Source organism: Malus domestica, chromosome 03 (genome assembly GCF_042453785.1).
Source record: "Malus domestica chromosome 03, GDT2T_hap1".
Classification (NCBI taxonomy): domain Eukaryota; kingdom Viridiplantae; phylum Streptophyta; class Magnoliopsida; order Rosales; family Rosaceae; genus Malus; species Malus domestica.
The window spans coordinates 15,465,120-15,487,084 of NC_091663.1; the positions used below are offsets into that span (position 1 = coordinate 15,465,120).

General features: G+C 38.5%; 2 protein-coding genes and 2 long non-coding RNA genes across 5 annotated transcripts; 1 reads left to right on the plus strand and 3 right to left on the minus strand.

Moving 5' to 3' along the window:
- Positions 1-651: 651 nt before the first annotated feature.
- Positions 652-2,404, minus strand: LOC139194215 (uncharacterized). Its single transcript, XR_011578976.1, has 3 exons — positions 2,162-2,404; positions 1,570-1,636; positions 652-895 (listed from the first exon to the last, which is right to left on the minus strand). It is a non-coding gene; the product is annotated as an uncharacterized lncRNA (long non-coding RNA).
- A 4,581-nt stretch (positions 2,405-6,985) lies between these two features.
- LOC139194447 (uncharacterized) lies at positions 6,986-9,357 on the minus strand. The gene is made up of 5 exons (XR_011579287.1): positions 9,144-9,357; positions 8,898-9,060; positions 8,496-8,796; positions 7,904-7,970; positions 6,986-7,229 (listed from the first exon to the last, which is right to left on the minus strand). It is a non-coding gene; the product is annotated as an uncharacterized lncRNA (long non-coding RNA).
- Positions 9,358-10,585: 1,228 nt separating this feature from the next.
- LOC103407834 (uncharacterized) lies at positions 10,586-14,589 on the plus strand. The gene is made up of 4 exons (XM_008346708.4): positions 10,586-10,822; positions 11,980-12,355; positions 13,369-13,400; positions 13,521-14,589. Exons 2-4 carry the CDS (start codon positions 12,028-12,030, stop codon positions 14,472-14,474), a joined length of 1,314 nt encoding a protein of 437 aa, XP_008344930.1. The 5' UTR covers positions 10,586-10,822; positions 11,980-12,027; the 3' UTR covers positions 14,475-14,589.
- A 1,133-nt stretch (positions 14,590-15,722) lies between these two features.
- LOC103424578 (uncharacterized) lies at positions 15,723-19,581 on the minus strand. Of its 2 annotated transcripts, XM_008362673.4 has the most exons (10): positions 19,245-19,581; positions 18,969-19,087; positions 18,735-18,865; positions 18,585-18,651; positions 18,012-18,064; positions 17,578-17,632; positions 17,418-17,492; positions 17,151-17,268; positions 16,180-16,226; positions 15,723-16,068 (listed from the first exon to the last, which is right to left on the minus strand). In XM_008362673.4, the coding sequence occupies exons 2-10, from the start codon at positions 19,044-19,046 to the stop codon at positions 15,967-15,969; spliced, it is 726 nt and encodes a 241-aa protein (XP_008360895.3). In that variant the 5' UTR covers positions 19,047-19,087; positions 19,245-19,581; the 3' UTR covers positions 15,723-15,966. The 2 variants fall into 2 exon arrangements, with proteins under 2 accessions (XP_008360895.3, XP_017183854.3); XM_017328365.3 differs by lacking the exon at positions 17,418-17,492 and having other exon boundaries at positions 19,245-19,447.
- Between the last annotated feature and the right edge of the window lie 2,384 nt (positions 19,582-21,965).

The window sequence follows — 21,965 nt, forward strand, 5'->3', positions numbered from 1 at the left end:
ACCACTTTGGTTTATCCATTATCAAATATATGCAAAAAATATGTGGAGGTCATGCACCCATGATAAAAATAAAAGCTTTTCGCAAGAAAGTTATTTTTTATTGCAAACAATATAGAAAGAATTTGAATCTAAAACAAAGGATGTGATGGTTGAAAGTGACTCCAAAATAATTATAAGGATTCTCGACCGATGTAAGATCCCTTGGAGGATCAGAACTATTTCGAGGACACCAAATGATTGGCGAACTCTTTTGATTATATTCAGTGCCAAGATGTTTATAAAGAAGCCAACTTCCTAGCCAATGTTTTTACATCTATTGACCATAATATTAACAACAGTTATATTTGGGACATAGTAATGAAGCACGCTAAATGTTTGTATTTGACTGTATGAACACTGTGTTTTAAAAAATTCTCCTTTTCTTAATACAATTTATTTCCTAGAGAGAAAAAATTGAATCTAATACACAGTAAATTGAAAAAAAAAATGCAATATTCACAATCTTCGTTTATATATTTATTTATTGGTTTGCATCCTATATGTCGTGAAAGTCTTAAACAATTAAAATAGAGAAATGTATGACACACCCCGACCTGGAAAAGTCGAAGCATGCTGGCCATCACCGTGAGGTGACGTAACCATAAGGGTAAGTGATGTAAAAAGTGAATAAAATTAAAACTAGGTAGGACTAAACAGTGAAAGAGTGCGCAATTCGTGGGTTGAACCCACTACAATTATTCAGAGCGTAATAGACAGTGAGACTACGAAAGAGTAGTCAAAGCAACCCAAAGTACACTTATTACATAGTAGTGATAAGTTCGTACGTCTAAACAGAAGGAAATGTTAGAACTGCCGTGATTCCTCGAGTGCCACAGAGAGTACAATTATTTAGGTCCTGGAGGGGCGAAAAACAAAGTTGAGTGGGTCAGCAAAACAATGCTTATAAGAAAACCTTTATCTTTGAATATACTAACCCCTCGCCGTAAAACAAGTATAGTTTCCTCAAAACATACTACGTAAGTATGAAATCCAATATATATATCAACCATATAACCAGAATTATGCCAAGTCAATGATGTATCGTATGCCACAATAATAATCATGTGATAATCAATATAACTAAGTGCTCATCCATCTAAGCTGACACACAAGTTCGGACAGATGGTTTCTAGCGCGAACAGGACTGGGTGTAATCAATATGCTCTAGTATTACGATCACGTGAAGACTGGTGCAAAAGCACATCACATACAAGTCGGATTGCCTGATGCAATCTACCCGACAAGACTGGCACCTAAACTTGGATCCAAGGTGAGCGAACGGTGCAGATGTGAACATACACGTGAAGGACTGGCCCTGGCCCTGGGGCGAGTACTAACACCGGGTGCAGCAAGATGAGCATGTACACAGTATGTATGAATGCCATGATAGTAATATCACAACCATATAGCAGCATTTATCACAATTTATATCACAATAATGATACTAGGCAATATAAGCGTAAAAATGAAGTAAATACGCATTTATGGAAACTATAAATATATATAGGTATAAAACAACTGCCCACTCACAAGTACGTCGTTGGGTCGTAGCCCCCGAGCCTAGCTTGGCCTCGAAAATCCTCGGAATAAGTTTCCCCTATATGTGAAATAACTAAATAACATTAATTAAAGCACATAACGGAAACCTAAATAAAACGCTCATAGTTTGCTCAAACCTAGAGTATAAATATATGAAATCGATCTACTCGACGACACGAACGCGTACGTACCAACCACGCGCCGGCCGGAGGCCGAACGCGCCCCCACGCGCCCCCGCGAGTACACTGTACTTGCCTTCTTCGCGAAAATCTGCAGTTTTGCAGATTTTTGGGTCAACTTCCAGAGCCTATAACGAGTTTGATTCTCAACCAAATTCACTTCTACAAAAGCCAAATTAAAGTTAGGAATGTGATCTACCGATCTCAATTTATAGAAAGTTGGAATCTAGTCCTTGTTGTTTGGAAATTTGGTCTGAAAGTGGCCAAACGACCACGGTTACAAATTTTCCAGAAACTGAAATTTTCTTCCTAACTTCCAGAGTTGATTTCTAACTCGTTACTTAACCAAACTCAGTGATTCAAAAGCCATTTTGAAGTTAGGAATGTAGAGAACAAGTTTGTACCTAGAAGAAGTTCAGTTGTGGTCGAGGTTGACCAGAAAAATGGTTTGAAAGTGACTAAAAGGCCACGGTTCTTGAACGAAAAACTTCGGGTTCTCCTTCTTCCTCGGCTCGCCGGACTGTTTTCGTCGGTTTCTGGGCAGTTTTTCAAATTGCCATAACTTTGTCATTTCTTCACCATTTTCAACGTACTTTATATCAAAATGAAGATATTGACGAGAAGAACACATATAAACCTGTCTCGACCCTTAACTCGCCGGGAATTCACCGTAAAAAGTCCCGAAAGCCGTCGGACTCGCCGAAAACTGGGTAAGATTCAAATGAGTATAACGTCTTTATTACTCAACGAAATTGGGTGAAACAAAAACGAAAGTTGTAGTTCTCGAAGAGACGAAGAGAATGGTACCTCGCACGACATCTAACTCTCCGTGGTTTGGCCGGAAAACGCCTCGAAAGTTCCGGCCAAACTTTGAACTTTCCGATCTCTGTGTTTTAGCGTCCAAAACCTCCAACGAAGCACTCCGAGCTTCCTAAGAACCTCCTTAAGCTCACTATGAGCTTTAAAACTCCTAAAAATCAACCAATAATTATTGCATGAACAGTGACTCAAACGGAGGTAAGTGGTTCGACGTGAAAACAATGGAAATCTTACCTAAAACTAGTATGGATGAACTCGTATTGACGAGATGAACACGATGATGTAGTTGTTTTGTTCGATCTATGAGTTTTGGAGCTTGCTCATGGAGTTGCAGAGGGAGAGAGAGCTCACGGGATAGAGATAAAGAAGAATAAGAAATATGGCGTGGGAGAGGGAGAAGAGAAAGAGAGAAAGATGCTTCTCTGATTGAGGTGGGGGACAGAACGTACAGAAAAAAAAAATGGGATAGTGGAGACTGAATGATGAAGGGAAATGCACGGGTAGGATTTTACACTTTAAAATTTTACGCACACACGTACTAGCGTGTACAATTTAAATGCGATAGCGAGAAATAAAATGGAAAGCGTTAAGAATAAGTCCACGTCTCTTGCCAATAAGGGCATAATCGTCAATACATATACTCGGAGAGAAATTACATAGGAAAATTTGGGACGGTTCGTCACAATCTACCCCCCTTATAAAAATTTCGTCCCCGAAATTTCAATACTAACTACTATCCAAGCCATAAAATAGACGTGGATACATATCTCGCATACACTCTTCTGTCTCCCAAATGGCTTCCTCCGCTGAGTGGTTCCTCCACAAAACCTTCACTATCCAAACGGTCTTGTTCCTAAGAACCTTATCCTTCCAATCGATGATAGTCACTGGAACCTTGTCACTTAAATCAAACATTGTCCTCAATGTTTCAAGCATAACTCACACAAAACAAGCAAACAGACAAACTACAAATAGACATGACAAGTATGGTAAGGTAAAAACCAGATAGAGTATAGTTTAAGAACGTAATTCTGGTTTTGGAGATAGATGATCTTGTTGACTTTCCACAGCTTTGATCTTGAACTGGATTGGAATTCATTATCTTGTTGACTTTCCACAGCTTTGACCTCGAACTGGATTGGAATTCTGAGCAGAGAATAAGAGAGTTCCTTGGTTTCAATTCAGACTCATTCTGCTGGGTTGATTTGATTGTACAGTCTGCATTCTTCTCTGCTTGTTTCTTCTGCACGGCAGGCAGCATGAAGGATAAAGAGAAGAAAAATGAGAAGAGATGATATGGGATACTTTTGCTTTTGAAGAAGTAACTTTCCCAGGCTTATTCTTAAACTGAGCTGGAGGGTTTTCTGGTTTCCTCCAGAGTATAAGGCCAACTGAAGAATTTGAGGGTCAAAACAAGTCCATCAAATCTAGAGTACGTTCGACCCTGTTGATATGGGATACTTTTGCTTTTGACAGAGTAATGGATGTATCGGCACGTGTGCTGTTACGCTTGTGTCCACATGCTTCCTTGTATCCTTCTCACTTGCCCTATTTGTTCCTCAGGCAGATGCGGTATCTTCCCTGGAAGCATAAGATGTTGAAGATGAGTACTCGAGAGCAAAGCCAAGTAAGAACCAGGCCAAAGGAAAAGACAGGGAAAAAGCATGATATGGGATACTCTTGCTTTTAACCATGATGATATGAAATACTTTTGCTTTTGATGGGTTGTTTGCAGAGGTATCCCAAGGAATAATGAACACTGAGTGACTCGAGAGAATTTGATGCGAATGCATTCTCGGAGATGAAGAAGGTTTGAGTGATGCTGCCTTGCTGTGAAGGTTGACATTTATAGGCATTTCTTCATAACTGGAAGAGGCACTGTTCTTTTACTCATGTCGGTACCCGTTGGAAGATTGAACAGGAAGAGTCACGTGCATTCTACTTCACAAGAAATCTTCGACAGATTGCCCGAAATTTCCGCAAGGCTGAGTGTGCATGTGATAGATGTTGACACGTCTGGATAAAGCATATGCCTCTTCGATATCTGGAATCGGCGCTTCGACAAACTGCCCGTGATTTTCGCAAAGCTGAGTGTGCATGTGACAGATGCTGACACGTCGGGATAAAGCATATGCCTCTTCGATATCTGAAATCGACCCTCGTGGTCTCTGAGCAGCCCAGCTTTTAAGAAAGCAAACCTCTTCGATTTCTGAGATCGACCCTCGTGGTCTCTGAGCAGCCCAGTTTTTGAGAAAGCAAACCTCTTCGAATTCTGAGATCGACCTTCGTGGTCTCTGAGCAGCCCAGCTTTTGAGAAAGCTAGCGCCTCTTTGATTTTTAAATTGGCCTCTTTGATCTCTGAAATCCCGCCGAGCTGATTTAAATAGAGGCACGCAGTTCGTTTCAAAGCACACTTGAATTTCCGCCTATAGAAACTCTCTTCGTGCACTTCTAAAATCTTGATTTGTCTGACCTCTTCTCTCTTCAACACCTTTGAAAATGTTTGGCCCCTCCGACCGTCGTTTTGACTTGAACTTTGTTGAAGAGGCAGCCCCGCCTTCTCCAGACAACATATGGCGCCCATCCTTCGTCTCCCCTACTGGTCCTCTTACCGTTGGGGATTTTGTGATGAAGAATGATATGACCGCTGCGGTGGTGGCCAGGAACCTTCTCACTCCCAAAGATAACAGACTACTTTCCAAACGGTCTGATGAGTTAGCTGTTAAGGATTCTCTGGCTCTCAGTGTTCAGTGTGCAGGTTCTGTGTCTAATATGGCCCAACGCTTATTTGCTCGAACCCGCCAGGTTGAATCATTGGCGGCTGAAGTGATGAGTCTCAAACAGGAGATTAGAGGGCTCAAGCATGAGAATAAACAGTTGCACCGGCTCGCACATGACTATGCTACAAACATGAAGAGGAAAATTGACCAGATGCAGGAATCTGATGGTCAGGTTTTACTTGATCATCAGAGGTTTGTGGGTTTATTCCAACAGCATTTGCCTTCATCTTCTGGGGCTGTACCGCGTACTGAAGCTCCAAATGATCGACATCCGATACCTCCTCCTACTGGGGCTTCGCCGACTGCTGAGGCTCCACCAACTACTGAGACTTCTCCTAAGTAGCCTTTGTGAAGGCTCTCTCTCTTGTACTTTTCTGTTTAATGTTCATTTTATTTTTCTGCTTAATGTTCCATTTTCAATGAATTTTAATATATAAAAAAAAAATTTCCTTGTTTACTTGCTTAATGAATTCAACAAATAAGTTATGGATATTACGGTCTGCAGCCCGCAATAACGATAACTCACTGTTGTCTCGATAAGTAAGCAACAATTCTTAAGGGTGCAATATTATCATCTTGCTCTTCATTAGAAATATCTATATATATGCCTCGATCGTGCTCCAACATTACTCTCTTTGGCAACATCGTCAATAATAAGAAATTTCTACATCACGATCAACTAAAACTCTAGCAAAGTAACCAGGAATGTTTAACGTGCCCATGGTCAAGCCCGAAAAATTCTGAGTATCTTGTAGCTCTATGTCCCATTTGTCCACATGTAAAGCATACTCTGCTTTCCCGCCTACACTCTCCAAAGTGTATGTTATTGTACTTACGGCACAAAGGTACATTTCCTCTACCAGAGTCACCTCGCCTCTGTAATCTAGGATCTCTAGTAAATCTACCACCTCGCATCTGACTAATGGTACTAAAATCTCTGTTAGTAAAACTAAAATTAACTCCACTTCCTTTGAAGCTCTAAGTCTTGCGAGGTTTTTGAGACACGTGACCTTTACCTTGGTCATCTTTTCTTTGATTCTCATTCTTTTCCTTATCTCAAATTGTAAACTCTTGTTTCTTAACGTCTACATATGCCAGAGGAATAAACCTTTTCTTAAACAACTCGTTAAACAATTCTCATTCAGCTGTTTCCTCCGGTGACATCGTATAAGACTACTATCTCCACCAAGATGAAATTTCAATACTCAGAAACCAGGTAGTCATCTCGACCTACCTTTCCAAAAGAAAGATTCCCTTAACTTGCAGAATCTGATACCCCTTTTCCAAATGATTAAGCCATCTATCTGCTCCCTCTGGTCTTTCATTTCCATAAAGTGATTCAGATTCAACTTATAACCATTCTCAAAAGTAGTCATTTGGGAAGGACGGATAACAGACTGAATCACATTAATAGTAGTTTCCCATAACTAAGTTAAATCGAGGAAACTAAGCTCATCTGAACAAAGTGGCTATCCACGAGGCGGTAAAGTTCTGACAGAAGACACTAGGGAATTCTCAACATGTCCAGGGTTGCAACCTAGAGCTCTGATACCAAGTTGACACACCCCGACCTGGAAAAGTCGAAGCATTCTGGCCATCACCGTGAGGTGACGTAACCATAAGGGTAAGTGATGTAAAAAGTGAATAAAATTAAAACTAGGTAGGACTAAACAGTGAAAGAGTGCGCAATTCGTGGGTTGAACCCACTACAATTATTCAGAGCGTAATAGACAGTGAGACTACGAAAGAGTAGTCAAAGCAACCCAAAGTACACTTATTACATAGTAGTGATAAGTTCGTACGTCTAAACAGAAGGAAATGTCAGAACTGCCGTGATTCCTCGAGTGCCACAGAGAGTACAATTATTTAGGTCCTGGAGGGGCGAAAAACAAAGTTGAGTGGATCAGCAAAACAATGCTTATAAGAAAACCTTTATCTTTGAATATACTAACCCCTCGCCGTAAAACAAGTATAGTTTCCTCAAAACATACTACGTAAGTATGAAATCCAATATATATATCAACCATATAACCAAAATTATGCCAAGTCAATGATGTATCGTATGCCACAATAATAATCATGTGATAATCAATATAACTAAGTGCTCATCCATCTAAGCTGACACACAAGTTCGGACAGATGGTTTCTAGCGCGAACAGGACTGGGTGTAATCAATATGCTCTAGTATTACGATCACGTGAAGACTGGTGCAAAAGCACATCACATACAAGTCGGATTGCCTGATGCAATCTACCCGACAAGACTGGCACCTAAACTTGGATCCAAGGTGAGCGAACGGTGCAGATGTGAACATACACGTGAAGGACTGGCCCTGGCCCTGGGGCGAGTACTAACACCGGGTGCAGCAAGATGAGCATGTACACAGTATGTATGAATGCCATGACAGTAATATCACAACCATATAGCAGCATTTATCACAATTTATATCACAATAATGATACTAGGCAATATAAGCGTAAAAATGAAGTAAATACGCATTTATGGAAACTATAAATATATATAGGTATAAAACAACTGCCCACTCACAAGTACGTCGTTGGGTCGTAGCCCCCGAGCCTAGCTTGGCCTCGAAAATCCTCGGAATAAGTTTCCCCTATATGTGAAATAACTAAATAACATTAATTAAAGCACATAACGGAAACCTAAATAAAACGCTCATAGTTTGCTCAAACCTAGAGTATAAATATATGAAATCGATCTACTCGACGACACGAACGCGTACGTACCAACCACGCGCCGGTCGGAGGCCGAACGCGCCCCCACGCGCCCCCGCGAGTACACTGTACTTGCCTTCTTCGCGAAAATCTGCAGTTTTGCAGATTTTTGGGTCAACTTCCAGAGCCTATAACGAGTTTGATTCTCAACCAAATTCACTTCTACAAAAGCCAAATTAAAGTTAGGAATGTGATCTACCGATCTCAATTTATAGAAAGTTGGAATCTAGTCCTTGTTGTTCGTAAATTTGGTCTGAAAGTGGCCAAACGACCACGGTTACAAATTTTCCAGAAACTGAAATTTTCTTCCTAACTTCCAGAGTTGATTTCTAACTCGTTACTTAACCAAACTCAGTGATTCAAAAGCCATTTTGAAGTTAGGAATGTAGAGAACAAGTTTGTACCTAGAAGAAGTTCAGTTGTGGTCGAGGTTGACCAGAAAAATGGTTTGAAAGTGACTAAAAGGCCACGGTTCTTGAACGAAAAACTTCGGGTTCTCCTTCTTCCTCGGCTCGCCGGACTGTTTTCGCCGGTTTCTGGGCAGTTTTTCAAATTGCCATAACTTTGTCATTTCTTTACCATTTTCAACGTACTTTATATCAAAATGAAGATATTGACGAGAAGAACACATATATACCTGTCTCGACCCTTAACTCGCCGGGAATTCACCGTAAAAAGTCCGAAAGCCGTCGGACTCGCCGGAAACTGGGTAAGATTCAAATGAGTATAACTTCTTTATTACTCAACGAAATTGGGTGAAACAAAAACGAAAGTTGTAGTTCTCGAAGAGACGAAGAGAATGGTACCTCGCACGACATCTAACTCTCCGTGGTTTGGCCGTAAAACGCCTCGAAAGTTCCGGCCAAACTTTGAACTTTCCGATCTCTGTGTTTTTGCGTCCAAAACTTCCAACGAAGCACTCCGAGCTTCCTAAGAACCTCCTTAAGCTCACTATGAGCTTAAATACTCCTAAAAATCAACCAATAATTATTGCATGAACAGTGACTCAAACGGAGGTAAGTGGTTCGACGTGAAAACAATGGAAATCTTACCTAAAACTAGTATGGATGAACTCGTATTGACGAGATGAACACGATGATGTAGTTGTTTTGTTCGATCTATGAGTTTTGGAGCTTGCTCATGGAGTTGCAGAGGGAGAGAGAGCTCACGGGATAGAGATAAAGAAGAATAAGAAATATGGCGTGGGAGAGGGAGAAGAGAAAGAGAGAAAGATGCTATGCTTCTCTGATTGAGGTGGGGGACAGAACGTACAGAAAAAAAAAATGGGATAGTGGAGACTGAATGATGAAGGGAAATGCACGGGTAGGATTTTACACTTTAAAATTTTACGCACACACGTACTAGCGTGTACAATTTAAATGCGATAGCGAGAAATAAAATGGAAAGCGTTAAGAATAAGTCCACGTCTCTTGCCAATAAGGGCATAATCGTCAATACATATACTCGGAGAGAAATTACATAGGAAAATTTGGGACGGGTCGTCACATGTATGCTAAAATGTACCTATAACGATGTTTAATTGTCAGAAAACGAAAATTATGACAAATTTTTCTTTTGTAATTTTCAAGTTGTTAAAAAAAAAACATGTAAGCGGGTGAAAAAAGGGATAAATAGATAAAAAAAAAAAGGGATAAACTGGTTCAAAAATGGGTAAACGGGTAAATGGTTATGGTTAACTAGGTAAACAGTTATGGTTAAATAGGTACACGGTTATGAGTATGATTAACCGTTTATAAACAGTTATGGGTAGAACTGTTTATGCAATTACCCAACGAGTAAATGGTTATGCGAGTATGAACATAAACGGTTATGGATAAATAACCGCGGATATGAACATAAACGGTTATGGATAAATAACCGCGGTTACCCATCCGCCATAATCGTTGTCCATCCTTACGTAAGACTGCTGGTCCCTCAATTTTAATCAAATCAAAGCAACGATCTCTTAACTAAAAATCAATTACCATTGTTCGCTCAACTTATCAAAATATGTAGTTATGGTCATTTTCGTTAACTTTATCGGAATTTTATCAAAATAAGTTATGTTGGAATGACCATTGTTACAATTGGGGTCCTCAACTCGTCAAAACGTGTAACTATGGTCATTTTCATCAACTCTGTCAGAATTTTGTCAAAATAAGTTACGTTGGAATAATCATTGCTACAATTGGGTTAAATTTTAAGGGACTATTGCTCCAATTGGGTTAAAGTTAAGAGATAATTTCTGCAGTTAGATTAAAGTTGAGGAACCAATAGTAATTGATTTTTAGTTGAGAGAACATATATGTACGTTTTGATGAGTTGAGGGACCAATGGTAATGAATTTTTAGTTGAGAAATCATTGTTCCACTTGAGTTAAAGTTAAGGAATCATTTTTACAATTTATTTTTTGTAAAAATACACAGGAGCAGTAAATATCCAAAGAAAAAAACAAACTAAAAGCTTCAAGTACAGAATACGTGGCACAATTCCCCGTGCGCTTCCCAACTTTCCACTCCCATATGATCCTTTCCGTTCCCTTTAACTCCGTCACAACGACGGTCGTCCCTTTCTGCCGCCAAATCCGACCCCTTCACATCCACGCCGTTATTCTCACACCGCTTATATCCTCTCTCCCTAAATCTCTCTTCTCTCCTCCTCTCTCAGCTTTATGCGGGAGAAGAAGATGAAGACCTCCCTCGCTGTCTGAAACCCTAAACGGAACGAAACGGTAAATTCTCGACGACTTTTCCTTTCTCTTTCGTGCACTCCAGCAGTTTGGAAACCCTAGGTTTTTTCTGCAATTTATATTTCCATTATTGAACTTCAATGCTTATTTTTCCTAGGTTTTTCTTCAATTTTATGATTATTAAGAATCAGTGAATTTTGTTTGCCTAATTACTTGACTCTGCTCTTAACTCTGTATTTTTTTTCCTTTTCAATTTTTGTTCTTGATTTTGTATCAGTTTGTGGATGCGGTTTCGATTTGTTTTGGTTTGTTGTGGTTTTTGAATTTAAAATTCAATTAAGTGGTGGGTTTAGATGTTAATTTTGAGGAATTACTTTGCTTCTTAGTATTAATACGTAGATAATGCATTAGGTTAGTCTGGAAGAGATAATGTGAACAGTATTTCCTTAAAAGGTAACTTGCAAATCGAAGATACCGAATAGTTGTACCCTTACCTGAATACAACAGACGATGTTGCAGTTAATTAATTACGGTCGATGATGATGCTGCTGCAATCGGATTTTCGACAGTAGATGATGGGTCATGATAACCTTACTTTGTTCTTAACTTTTTTTCCTTTTTGAATTGTTGTTGTTGTTGTTGTTTATTTTTGTTTTGGTGTGTGCTTGCAGTGTCGATTTGATTTGGTTTTCGCTTGTTTCGGTTTCAGATTTGACATCTAAGAACAAGTGGACTCTATGTTCAGTGAATAAATGGTGAAGTAGGCTCCATTTTTTTATAGGAAAACTAATGAAAAGGGCTTGAAAACTTTGAGTTTTAATGACAAGGACAAAATAAAGGGTAAAGTGAATAGTACCAGGATTGACATGTTAGTGTAAAAATGTGGTTTTTCGTTAAAATGAACAGTACCGGGTGCTTTTCGTTAAAGTTCCCTTTTTTTATAGCATCTATCATTAAGCATCAATTTGGTTTTTTCTGTTAGAGGTTAGTATGGAAGCAATAATGTGCAGAGTGTTTCCTTAAAAGGTAACAAATTAATTGAAGACGCCAAGTAATGTGCCATTAACTGAATACAACAGATGATGTCGCAGTTAATTGAATACAGTAGAGCTGCTACCGGATTCTCTACTTAGAGGATTAGGTTGTGGGTATTAAACATGAATGAGAGACTAAATCTTGTTTATTTTCTGTCTTCCCAGGATGTGAAATTTTGGTTCGCCGTTAGAACTTACGGTATCTGGACGATCATGGGATCAGCTTGCTGTGTTGCTGCAAAGAAAAGAACCCACCCAAATCAAAGTGAAGGTGAAGCATTGCACAGGAATGCCATTCATTCACCATCATGGAGTTTTCAGTGGGATAATCGTCGGCGTGTCGCTGGTGAAATTGATACTCCATATCAAGTCTCTGGTGGAATCAGTACTAATGATAGCATGGAGTTAAAAGGTGCATTAAGTTCTGAAAGGGGTAATTTCTCAGATCTGGGAAGCCCGCTGGAGAATTTTGGAACACCTATATCTCAAAAGTCCCCTGTTCATGGAGGAACAGGTAAAAATCTGAGGAGTCCATCTCCAGGTAAACGTTGTGAAATATAACTCTCACTTTTGGTAAATAAAACCTTCTAAGCTTCCTACTTTTCATCATGAGGATAGTTTACATAAGATTGAATTCAGTGAACACGTAATTGCCTCTTTTACTTGGTTTATAAACTACTACATCAGAAATGCCTGTGAAATTGAAAATTTAACTTTGCAATCCTCAGTGTGATGCAAATGGCACAGCGGTATCACGTTTGCATTGGTAGGACTTTCTGATAGTCATGAATGAGAATGACCAATCTAAAAAGAGTTTATAGACCTCGTGTCTTAATTTTAAATCGTTACTTAATGAATCCTTTCTGCTGGTATTTGGTCTTCCATGTATGGACAAGAATGTATATACTCTGTTAAAATGTGATCTCTTTCGCCGACTGATCATAGTGTTTTTTAGTAATTTGGGTGCCTTTTTTCTTGGTATTTGTAAACACATTGAAGAACCACACATTTGCCTTATATCCAAATATATGCCTCTCTCCGCTTCCTGCTTTCCTACTTGTTTATATTAGGCCCTAATACTGGAAGGGCTTCTTGCAATTTTTTTCTTTCTGTTTTTTGAGATGACTGGACATCTGCCAATTTACATATCATCAAAATAAAATAAAAAGAAAGATCAAATGTGCAATTTTCTTCTGTGAAAACAGAAATTCTGGACGCGTCACTGTTTTATGCATCCACGAAGTCTTATAACAGAACATATATTTTAAATTTTGAAGACGTATGTCCTCTATTTTCTTTTCGTTTGAGCACATGTTAAGAAAGGACATTGGTAACCTGCAGTTCGTTGTTTTACAATTATTTGTACAATGGAAAATTGGTAGCCCTCTCCATGAGGTCTTTGGATGCTTGCATGTGATGTTTTGCGCATGCACACACTCATCAGACGTACCTCCATTTTTTGTTAGGTAGTCATACAAATTTAATTCTTGGATTGCTGGTTTTTATTTCTTCATTCGTATGTAGTTTACTGAGCTGAGTGTGTGCATTTTGCAGATCTAACCATTGCAAGAAATTATTCTCCAGACGTGAGTTTGACCCCATTAAAACTAGACCTGTTATAATGGGTTGTATGCATTGTTGTTTGATGCTCTAACCCTTACCAATTGTCATTTGATTGTCTTGACCTTTTTCCAATTGCATTTCAGGTGAAGAGTTTGACAGAATCACCAGGAATTGCAAATTCAGCCGTGTCAAATCTTTTGTTGTCCATGCCTACAACTTTTTCAACACCAACTGCAGAAACATTACGTACCCCTAGCTACCCTCTATTTCCCAACTCAACCCCATCAAGACGAGCTCGTCGTTCACCAGGACATCAGCTGTTGAGACAGGTTTCTGATAGTCGGATATTGGGATTAAAATCTCCAAATAACAACTCAATCTCTGAAGGAAGGCAATCATTTGTACTCTCCACTTGCAGCAATGACTTGGCAACTGGATCTCTAGGCGGGTCTTCTGATGGCTGGTCAATGCGTACCTTTTCTGAGCTCGTGGCGTATTCTCAAAGGGAAAGATTGTCTTTTGACAGTGAGCACTTTGGTTCTATCCATGGAAAGCTAAGTGGATCAAGCAGCAGGTTCTCGTGTTCTCCTTCCATAGATTTGCAGTCTTGTGGTGTCTGCTCAAAGCTCTTAACGGAGAGATCTTCATGGAGCGCCCAGAAAATTATTGCTGGCAGCGACACTTCAGTGGTTTCTGTGCTGGTATGTGGACATATTTACCATGCTGAGTGCTTGGAGACTATGACCTTGGAGGTTGATAGGTATGACCCGGCTTGCCCAATTTGTATGGTCGGAGAGAAGCAAGTCTTAAAGATGTCGAGAAAAGCTTTGAGGGCAGAAGCAGAGCTCAAAGCCAAAAACCACAAGGTATCCAAAAATAGAGTTGTAGATAGCTACTTTGATAGTGATAACGATGTCTTTGATCAGCAGAAGAATGCCAATAGAAAAGGACAGGTTTCTAAGATGGAACCGAGTTCCAGCACTCGGAATTCCTCTGCGAAGCCTTTCTTGAAACGACACTTCTCGCTTGGATCAAGGTGGAGTAGATCCCTATCGGAAAACGATTCTGCCAGGAGGAAGGGGTTTTGGGCCAGATAGCTCAACGATTGGTCTCCCCAACCCCAGCTGGTAAGAAAGATGCAAGTACAATGTTACATTTTCTTCCGAAATTTGTAGTCTAAGCTTCAATAATAAATTAAGTTTCATTTCGAAAGTTTCTTTCCGCGGAGTTCCCATATATCCGTTGTATAACCTTTGCTTGTGCGTACTTACATGCTCGGGGATTCATTAACCGTCGTAGGTTCAGAGAAAGATGGAATCCGATGAGGACGCCCTTAATTTTAATGTTAATTTTGCCGAAAATATCATACCTTTCTCTACTGTAGATATTAGTGGTGAGATTGAGATTAAATGAAATCTTCCAATTCTTCGCCCTTTGTTCTGCATCTGGTAGATCAACTCAGCGTTGGATAGGGACCAACGGAGCAATTTTTGTTTCTTTGAACAAGCGATATTATTTACACTAAGATCATCTCAAACCGGAAGGGTTAAACATAGCCCTGTCTAGAATACCCTATAAAAAATTATTTTTAAATAAACAATGTCAAAGTATGGCCATTTTCAACCGAATGGGCTAAGCATAGCCTCTTTAATAATTTATTAGTTTTTAGTTTATACTTTAAATTCAGTGGTTAATGTAATTAAACTAACGTTGGAGGTTTTTAAACTTGTCATTGAATTTGTATCCATTATTATAATTGAGGAGCTGGGTCTCAGAAAAATGGCTAAGGCCATCTCCAACTGAGTCGGTTAAAAGGCTATAGGCCAAAACATAGTTCCTTTTGACACAAAACCCATCTCTAATAGAGGATTGGATCAAAGATCATGTAGCCTTTTTTCTAGGACGAAATTAAAAAACAATTAAAAATTCTAATTTTTTCCTATAAATACCTAAGTCATGTCTACACCATTTCTCGTATCATTTTCACAATTACATATTAACTTACCTCATTTTAATGTCTAAGTTGTTAACATGCAAGTTAAATTAAAATATTTAGTAACATGAAACTTAAAACAACATTTAACGACAAGTGGCCCTCAAAAAATGTCCCGAAACCTTATTTTAATTTAATAGTTTAATCCAATTAAGCAATAAAATTAAAGAACAAACTTAAAATAATAAATTATTGAGAAGGCTAAAAAATAGCCTTTTTTGGTTGAAGATTGTACATAGATATGGTCTGATATTGTTTATTAAAAAATAATTTCTTGCAGGCTATACTCTGTATGGAGGCAAAAGGAATGTGGGGAGTAGTGTGAGGCACATCCAAAGCCGAACAATTAGCCTTCTGGGAATCTGCCTACGGCATCCAAATTTCATCAAAGTATAGGCACAACAGAAGACAGTAGAACCAAAGTGATTTTCTTTAGTGTTTCATTACCTTAAGAAAAAAAAAATTAAACATTGCAGCTGTCCAAGGAAACACCCGATGTTCGTCGCTACCCAGAGTCACCCCCGTGCCCACTTAGCTAGTAAGATAAAATCAAATTTACTCCGCTCCTATGAAACCAAAATAAACCTTTAAACTTGCTACTCGGTAGCGTCGGGCCTGCGGTATGGCATGTATCTGTGGTCCTTCGCTGCATTCTTCCTGCGCCTTTTCTCAATGAAGGCTTCGAGCTTGCCAGATGCCTGGTCATGCAAACGGATGACATTATTTGCCAATGCCAAAGCCATCATGACTAAGTACTAATCTCTCACAAAGCTATTTTTCAACATCATGACAAAAGGAAAACATGTTACCTTGAGTTGTTTATACTTCTCCATGAGTCTTTTCTTTCGGATCTCAGCTGCGAATAATAGAAGAATGAAACGTCAATTGGAATTTAATTTTGATCTACTCATCTTATGATCTCATTTAATCAAGTGCTACTAGAACAATATCTCAATAGCACTCATGCCGAAAACCTATACTGGGTTTCGACAGTCTATACTTCTGGGTAGTAATCAGCAGTCACAATAAGCAGAAAAAACATAATGAAACATCTGTATTCAGAAACTCAAAGCTCTTCATGTGATCATTTGGAGCCCAATTCTACGTTTTTAGCTTTGTTTAGGGTGACAATTTATATTTCCGAATCAAAGAGCAAAGGGTGATTTGGACTCGTCCTATTTATTCCAAGAAATGGTATCCAGAGAAAAAATTGTATCACAGTTCCAGTTAGCAGCAGTACAAGTTTTTGGGTGATGGCCACGCAGAACTTTGCACTGGTCATGGTTGAGAGTCTTGTAACGTTCATTCTTGTAATGTCATCTGGGTCTTCTTGTTAATCCTAGGTATTTGGTGGTCTGGCAAATAATTGTAGTTTTCTTATTGTGCTTGCTCATAAGTGATTAAAAGACAGCATTACTTTAATGAGCTGGCAGATACATTTAAGGCAATGTTGTATTCAATTCGCTGATGTGTAATTATTTTAAGAAAGCTACATGTAGCTTCCATACCACCAACAAACTACTACTATGAATTGCCACCCGTGTAAGATTTTAAGAATGAACATCTCAAGATTCTCAACCATCACCAAGGAAACATCCTGGAAACCTCAATATCAGTTACTATTGCTGCTCACTAGAATTGTGATAGAAAATTTTGAAACAAAAAAAATATATATATTTTTCTTGTATCTGCTATGTGCTGACTAGAAGTACATACTATTTGAACCTAACACAGATGAACATGCGCACACAGGTGGAAAGGGAGCAAGAAAGGGCATTACATTTCTTAAGGAAAAAGGGTTGCTTCCCTTCCTTTGCTGCTTTTCTCTCTTTTTTCTTGTGCTCAGTCAGTATTGCAGCTTCAGTACCCTTAGCTGAATCAGATTTTAGCTGTTTATCCTGCAAAGACACAAAAACAAAGATAAATGAATAGTTACAGAAGCAGTATTTCTAATTTTCCAAAGCAAATTTAAAGTTAAAAGGCCTATTTAACATGGTCGCATAAATGAGGGAGTCTGCCAAATATTTATATAAAGGCAAGCATTTACAATCAAAGATATGTGTTTCTTTAGTTCTTCAATGGTTTCTGGGTCCTTAGATTTCTTGATTTGCTTCTGTAGTTCCTGTAATATTCAAACCAAAACTAAGCGAGAGAAAAGGTATGAATAGCTGATACTGAATATATATGACTTATTTAAGAAACTTTACCTCTTTTTCGGCAGGAAGCTCCTCCTCAAATAAAAAGCGATATTTCTTCCTAAACCTGTTGAATGCATGTTATTCCCTCTTTCTTTTTCATTTTTGTAAGAAACAAAATTTTGCTTACGTCAAAACAGTTACAAGTTCGACGACAAGTTGTCCACCACCCGTAAAACAATAAACAAAAATAAGCCAACGCAGTAAAGTTTATCTATCATACAACAACCGTAAAATCAAGATCAGAACATCTTTCCAATCTTCAAAATAGCAACAACACAAAAGGAGTTTTCTTTAACTCGACATTAAACACCATAGTGATGTCAAAAACCTTTCCATCCCATAAGACCCCTTCTCCACATGTTACTTACTAACTGGCTTCAAGAAAAAATCAATAAACATAAAACTCCAGTGAAGGCTTTGCCAGAGAGAGAGAGAGAGCATACCGGTCAACATCAAGTTCTCCACATAAAGATTCGAAACGTGGGTCCCGTACCACCTGAACATAGCAAGAAACAATTCCAACCAAGGTATATAAATGGCTTTCTACTGACTGAATTCTACAAGTTTTACACTAATCGAAGTACATGTAAGCCAGTACTCCAATATCAATGAATTGCCAATTGATTAAGTATGGAAACACCTAGCTTTTATCATAGAAGTGACTCACAAATTTGATCCATCGATTGCTAGCTTTATCACAACTTTGACAAATCAAACCTAGCAGGATAAATGAATCCTATAGGAAAAGCCACATGAAATACTAAACCACCTAATTCCAATTCATCGTGCTTAAATCATACCAGGTTTTGAATCCAAATAGTTCAGGGCAATTACATAACAACAGAGTATAGTTATTTAAAGTTAACTTTCTTCATGGTAAAATATTTGTAATTACCAATCTTTTCTAATGAAAACTTTTACAACCCAATAGAAAACAGAAAGGGTTACGGAAAATGAGATTGAATCTTAATGAAGTCATCATACAAATCATAACAAACGCCATATCAAAATCTCACCTTTTTCGAACCTTGAATGACTTCTCGAAATCTAGGGACAGGCCTTGTGCAAGTAACCTCCATCGGCCTTCATAAACACACAAACATATTCATCTGTTCAACTACAAAACATATGAACCAACAAAACAATCCAATGTATGCTGAAATTACCGGTTCTTGTTCGCCCGGCCACCCTTCTTCTCTTCTTTAGGCTTAAGGTGCACTAAATGTGACCCGTTCGAGCGTGCCTTCTGCAGTTCCCCAAATGTCACATCTGCAAGCGCCTGCTCTATCTCCTCTTCCTATCACAAATAAAAAATACGCAAATTAAATACAAAAATTCAATTGTTCTTCAAATTAAAGCAACAAAAATACTAATAAATTAAGCTGCTTTGGATTACTTACATCCTCAGAAGACGAAGATTCAGGTTCTTCGAACTTTGTTTTGGTTGGCATTCCCATCGAGCTGCCAGGTTTTAACATTCTGATTCTCTGAGTTTGAAAAGGATTATATGGCTTTGACCCTAAAATTGAAACCAAGGTCTAATTAATACCAACAAAAACATAAATACTGGACAAAATTCATGAGGTAAATACTGAACACCATCCAAAAAAAGAGGAAGCAAAATAATCATATAAATCAAATCAGAAAATAGATATTAGTTACCCAAATATTCATACCTGAGAATCGGTGTCTCTTCGGTATCGGGTGAAGGAGAGATGTGAGCGGTGTAGAGGGTGAGAAAGATGGAAGCTGCAGGTGTGGTGTGCGAGGCGGCGGCTGGTCTGGTTGATGGGAGGGAATGGTTTTGCTGTTGCTGCGCGGGGTTTGTGCTGTGTCGGCTGATTTTTTTCTTTTTTTTCTCTTTTCAATACGTTACCAGACACAAAGTACATGACCATACATAAAATGTGTACCGAAAGAGATCCTATTTCCAAAATCAAAGATTAAGTTATCAATCTTTGAAATTTGATTTAACTGTTAAAAATAAAAAAATTAGTAAAAATAGTATATTACATTTAGTCATCTCAGGTTTAAGGTTTATTACAACATCTTCAAAACATTTCATTTTTATAATTCAAGTATTATTTTATTTCAACATAATACATCCGTTACATTTTTCATCTATTGATCCATTAAGAGCTGACATGGCTGCTAAATTTATGTCTCATTGCAAAAAAATAATTTTTTATATATTAAAAATATTATAATAATTTACTCTATTTAAAAAAATAAAGGGTAAATTACATAGTAGCCCCTCAGGTTTGAGCTCTATTGCAATCTCATACAACATCTTTAAAACATTTCACTTTCATACCTCAAGTACTATTTTATTTCAATTTCATACAACCGTTAGATTTTCCATCCATGGATCTGTTAAATGCTGACGTGGCTGCCACATATATGACATGTGGCTGCCAAATGTCTGCCACGTGGCAAATAAAATAATTTTTTAATTTTTTTTAAAAAAACCTGAAATTGGAAGAAAAAAAAAGGTCCGAACCCAGAAGAAGAAGAAAGAGAAAGAGAAGAAGAAAGAGAAAGAGAAGAAGAAGAAGAAAGAGGAGGGAGGAGAAAGAAGAAGAAGAAGAAGAAGAAGAATAAAAAAAAAAAAAAAAAAGGGGTCCGAACCCAAAAGAAGGAGGAAGAAGAAGAAAGAGGAGGAGGAGGAGGAGGAAGAAGAAGAAGAAGAAGAAAAAAAAAAAAGGACCGAACCCAGAAAAATGAGGAAGAAGAAAGAGGAGGAGGAGGGAGAAGAAGAAGAAGAAGAAGAAGAAAAAAAAAGGGTCCGAGAGAAAAAAAAAAGAAGAAAGGGACCGAACCCAGAAGAAGAAGAGAAGAAGAAAGAGGAGGAGGAGGGAGAAGAAGGAGAAGAAGAAGAAGAAAAAGAAAAAAAAAAAACAGTCCGAACCCAGAAGAAGAAGAAAGAGAACAAAAAAAAAAGTGGCAGATATGTTTTTTTAAAAAAAAAATTAAAAAATTATTTTATTTGCCACGTGGCAGACATTTGGCAGCCACGTGTCATATATGTGGCAGCCACATCAGCATTTAACAGATCCATGGACGGAAAATCTAACGGTTGTATGAAATTGAAATAAAATAGTACTTGAGGTATGAAAGTGAAATGTTTTAAAGATGTTGTATGAGATTGCAATAGAGCTCAAACCTGAGGGGCTACTATGTAATTTACCCAAAAATAAATAAAGAAATTGAAAACCCAGAACCCACTTCCCTCTCTCCAGTTTCTTCCTCCCCCCTCACACCATCGCCACATTCAGCCCTTTCCTCAGTGTTTCCTCCACACTCTCTCTTCGTTCCTGGAGCCTCACTGCCGTGCCCAAGCTTCACTCTCTATGGCATCCCTCCACCTCACTCACGACCTCACCGTCCCCGAGAGCACCGTCGATCACCAAATCCGGTAGGCCGCCTGCATCAACTTCAAAAACCACCTCAAGTTGCTCTGGGCTCCCAACTCCTCTTCCGATAAGACCCCTATCCCTGATGTCGAGAAGTACCAGATCAAGGGCTTCATCATCTCCCTCATGCTTTCCACAACCCACGACCCAACCTAGACGGCTAAACGCTCGATCATTGAACCTCAAACCCTCTCTCCCTTCCTCCCTTCTCCTTTTTGTCTCCCTCTCTCACTGCAATTTTGGGTCAGGGATGACATCCTCACCTACTTGTGGTGGTCCAAAACAGTGCACACCCATCAGCACAAATGGTAGGAGGGAGAGAGAGCTTTGTAGCGAGGGATTTGGAGTTGCTGGGTTTTAATTCAAGGTGTGTGGGAATTTTTGCCAACTGGCACAAATATGATAGTCATATTAGCTCTTAACGGATCAATAGATAGAAAATGCAACGGATGTATTATGTTGAAATAAGATAGTAGTTGAGGTATAAAAATGAAATGTTGTATGAGGTTGTAATAGACATCATACCTGAAATGGTAAAATGTACTTTACCCTGGTAAACTTTTAAAAACTATAATAATTTTTAACCGTTGGATCAAATTTCAAATACCTGAATCACTTGATTCTTGAGCTTTTGTGGATCTCTCACCATGGGTACCAATCCCAGATTCACACCCCAAACCCATCATCCTAAAATTTCCACCCTCAAAATACATGCTTTGGAGAATGTCTTAAGGCCTTTTTCTTAAGTTTCTTATGTTTTTAACATGGATATTGTAGAATATTTTGACAAAAAAAAAAAAAACTAATGCAGAATATTGCTCGTGATAAAATGAAATTTTATGGGTAAATTATTTCAACCAACGACATAATAAGTATTAAAAATACAAGATTTTATTAGGTGTCAAGAGTTAGATTTTGGGTGTAGATACTTTTCTTTTTAGAGTAAACTATCGGTTTACCCCCTGAACTTTCACCTCACTTTCG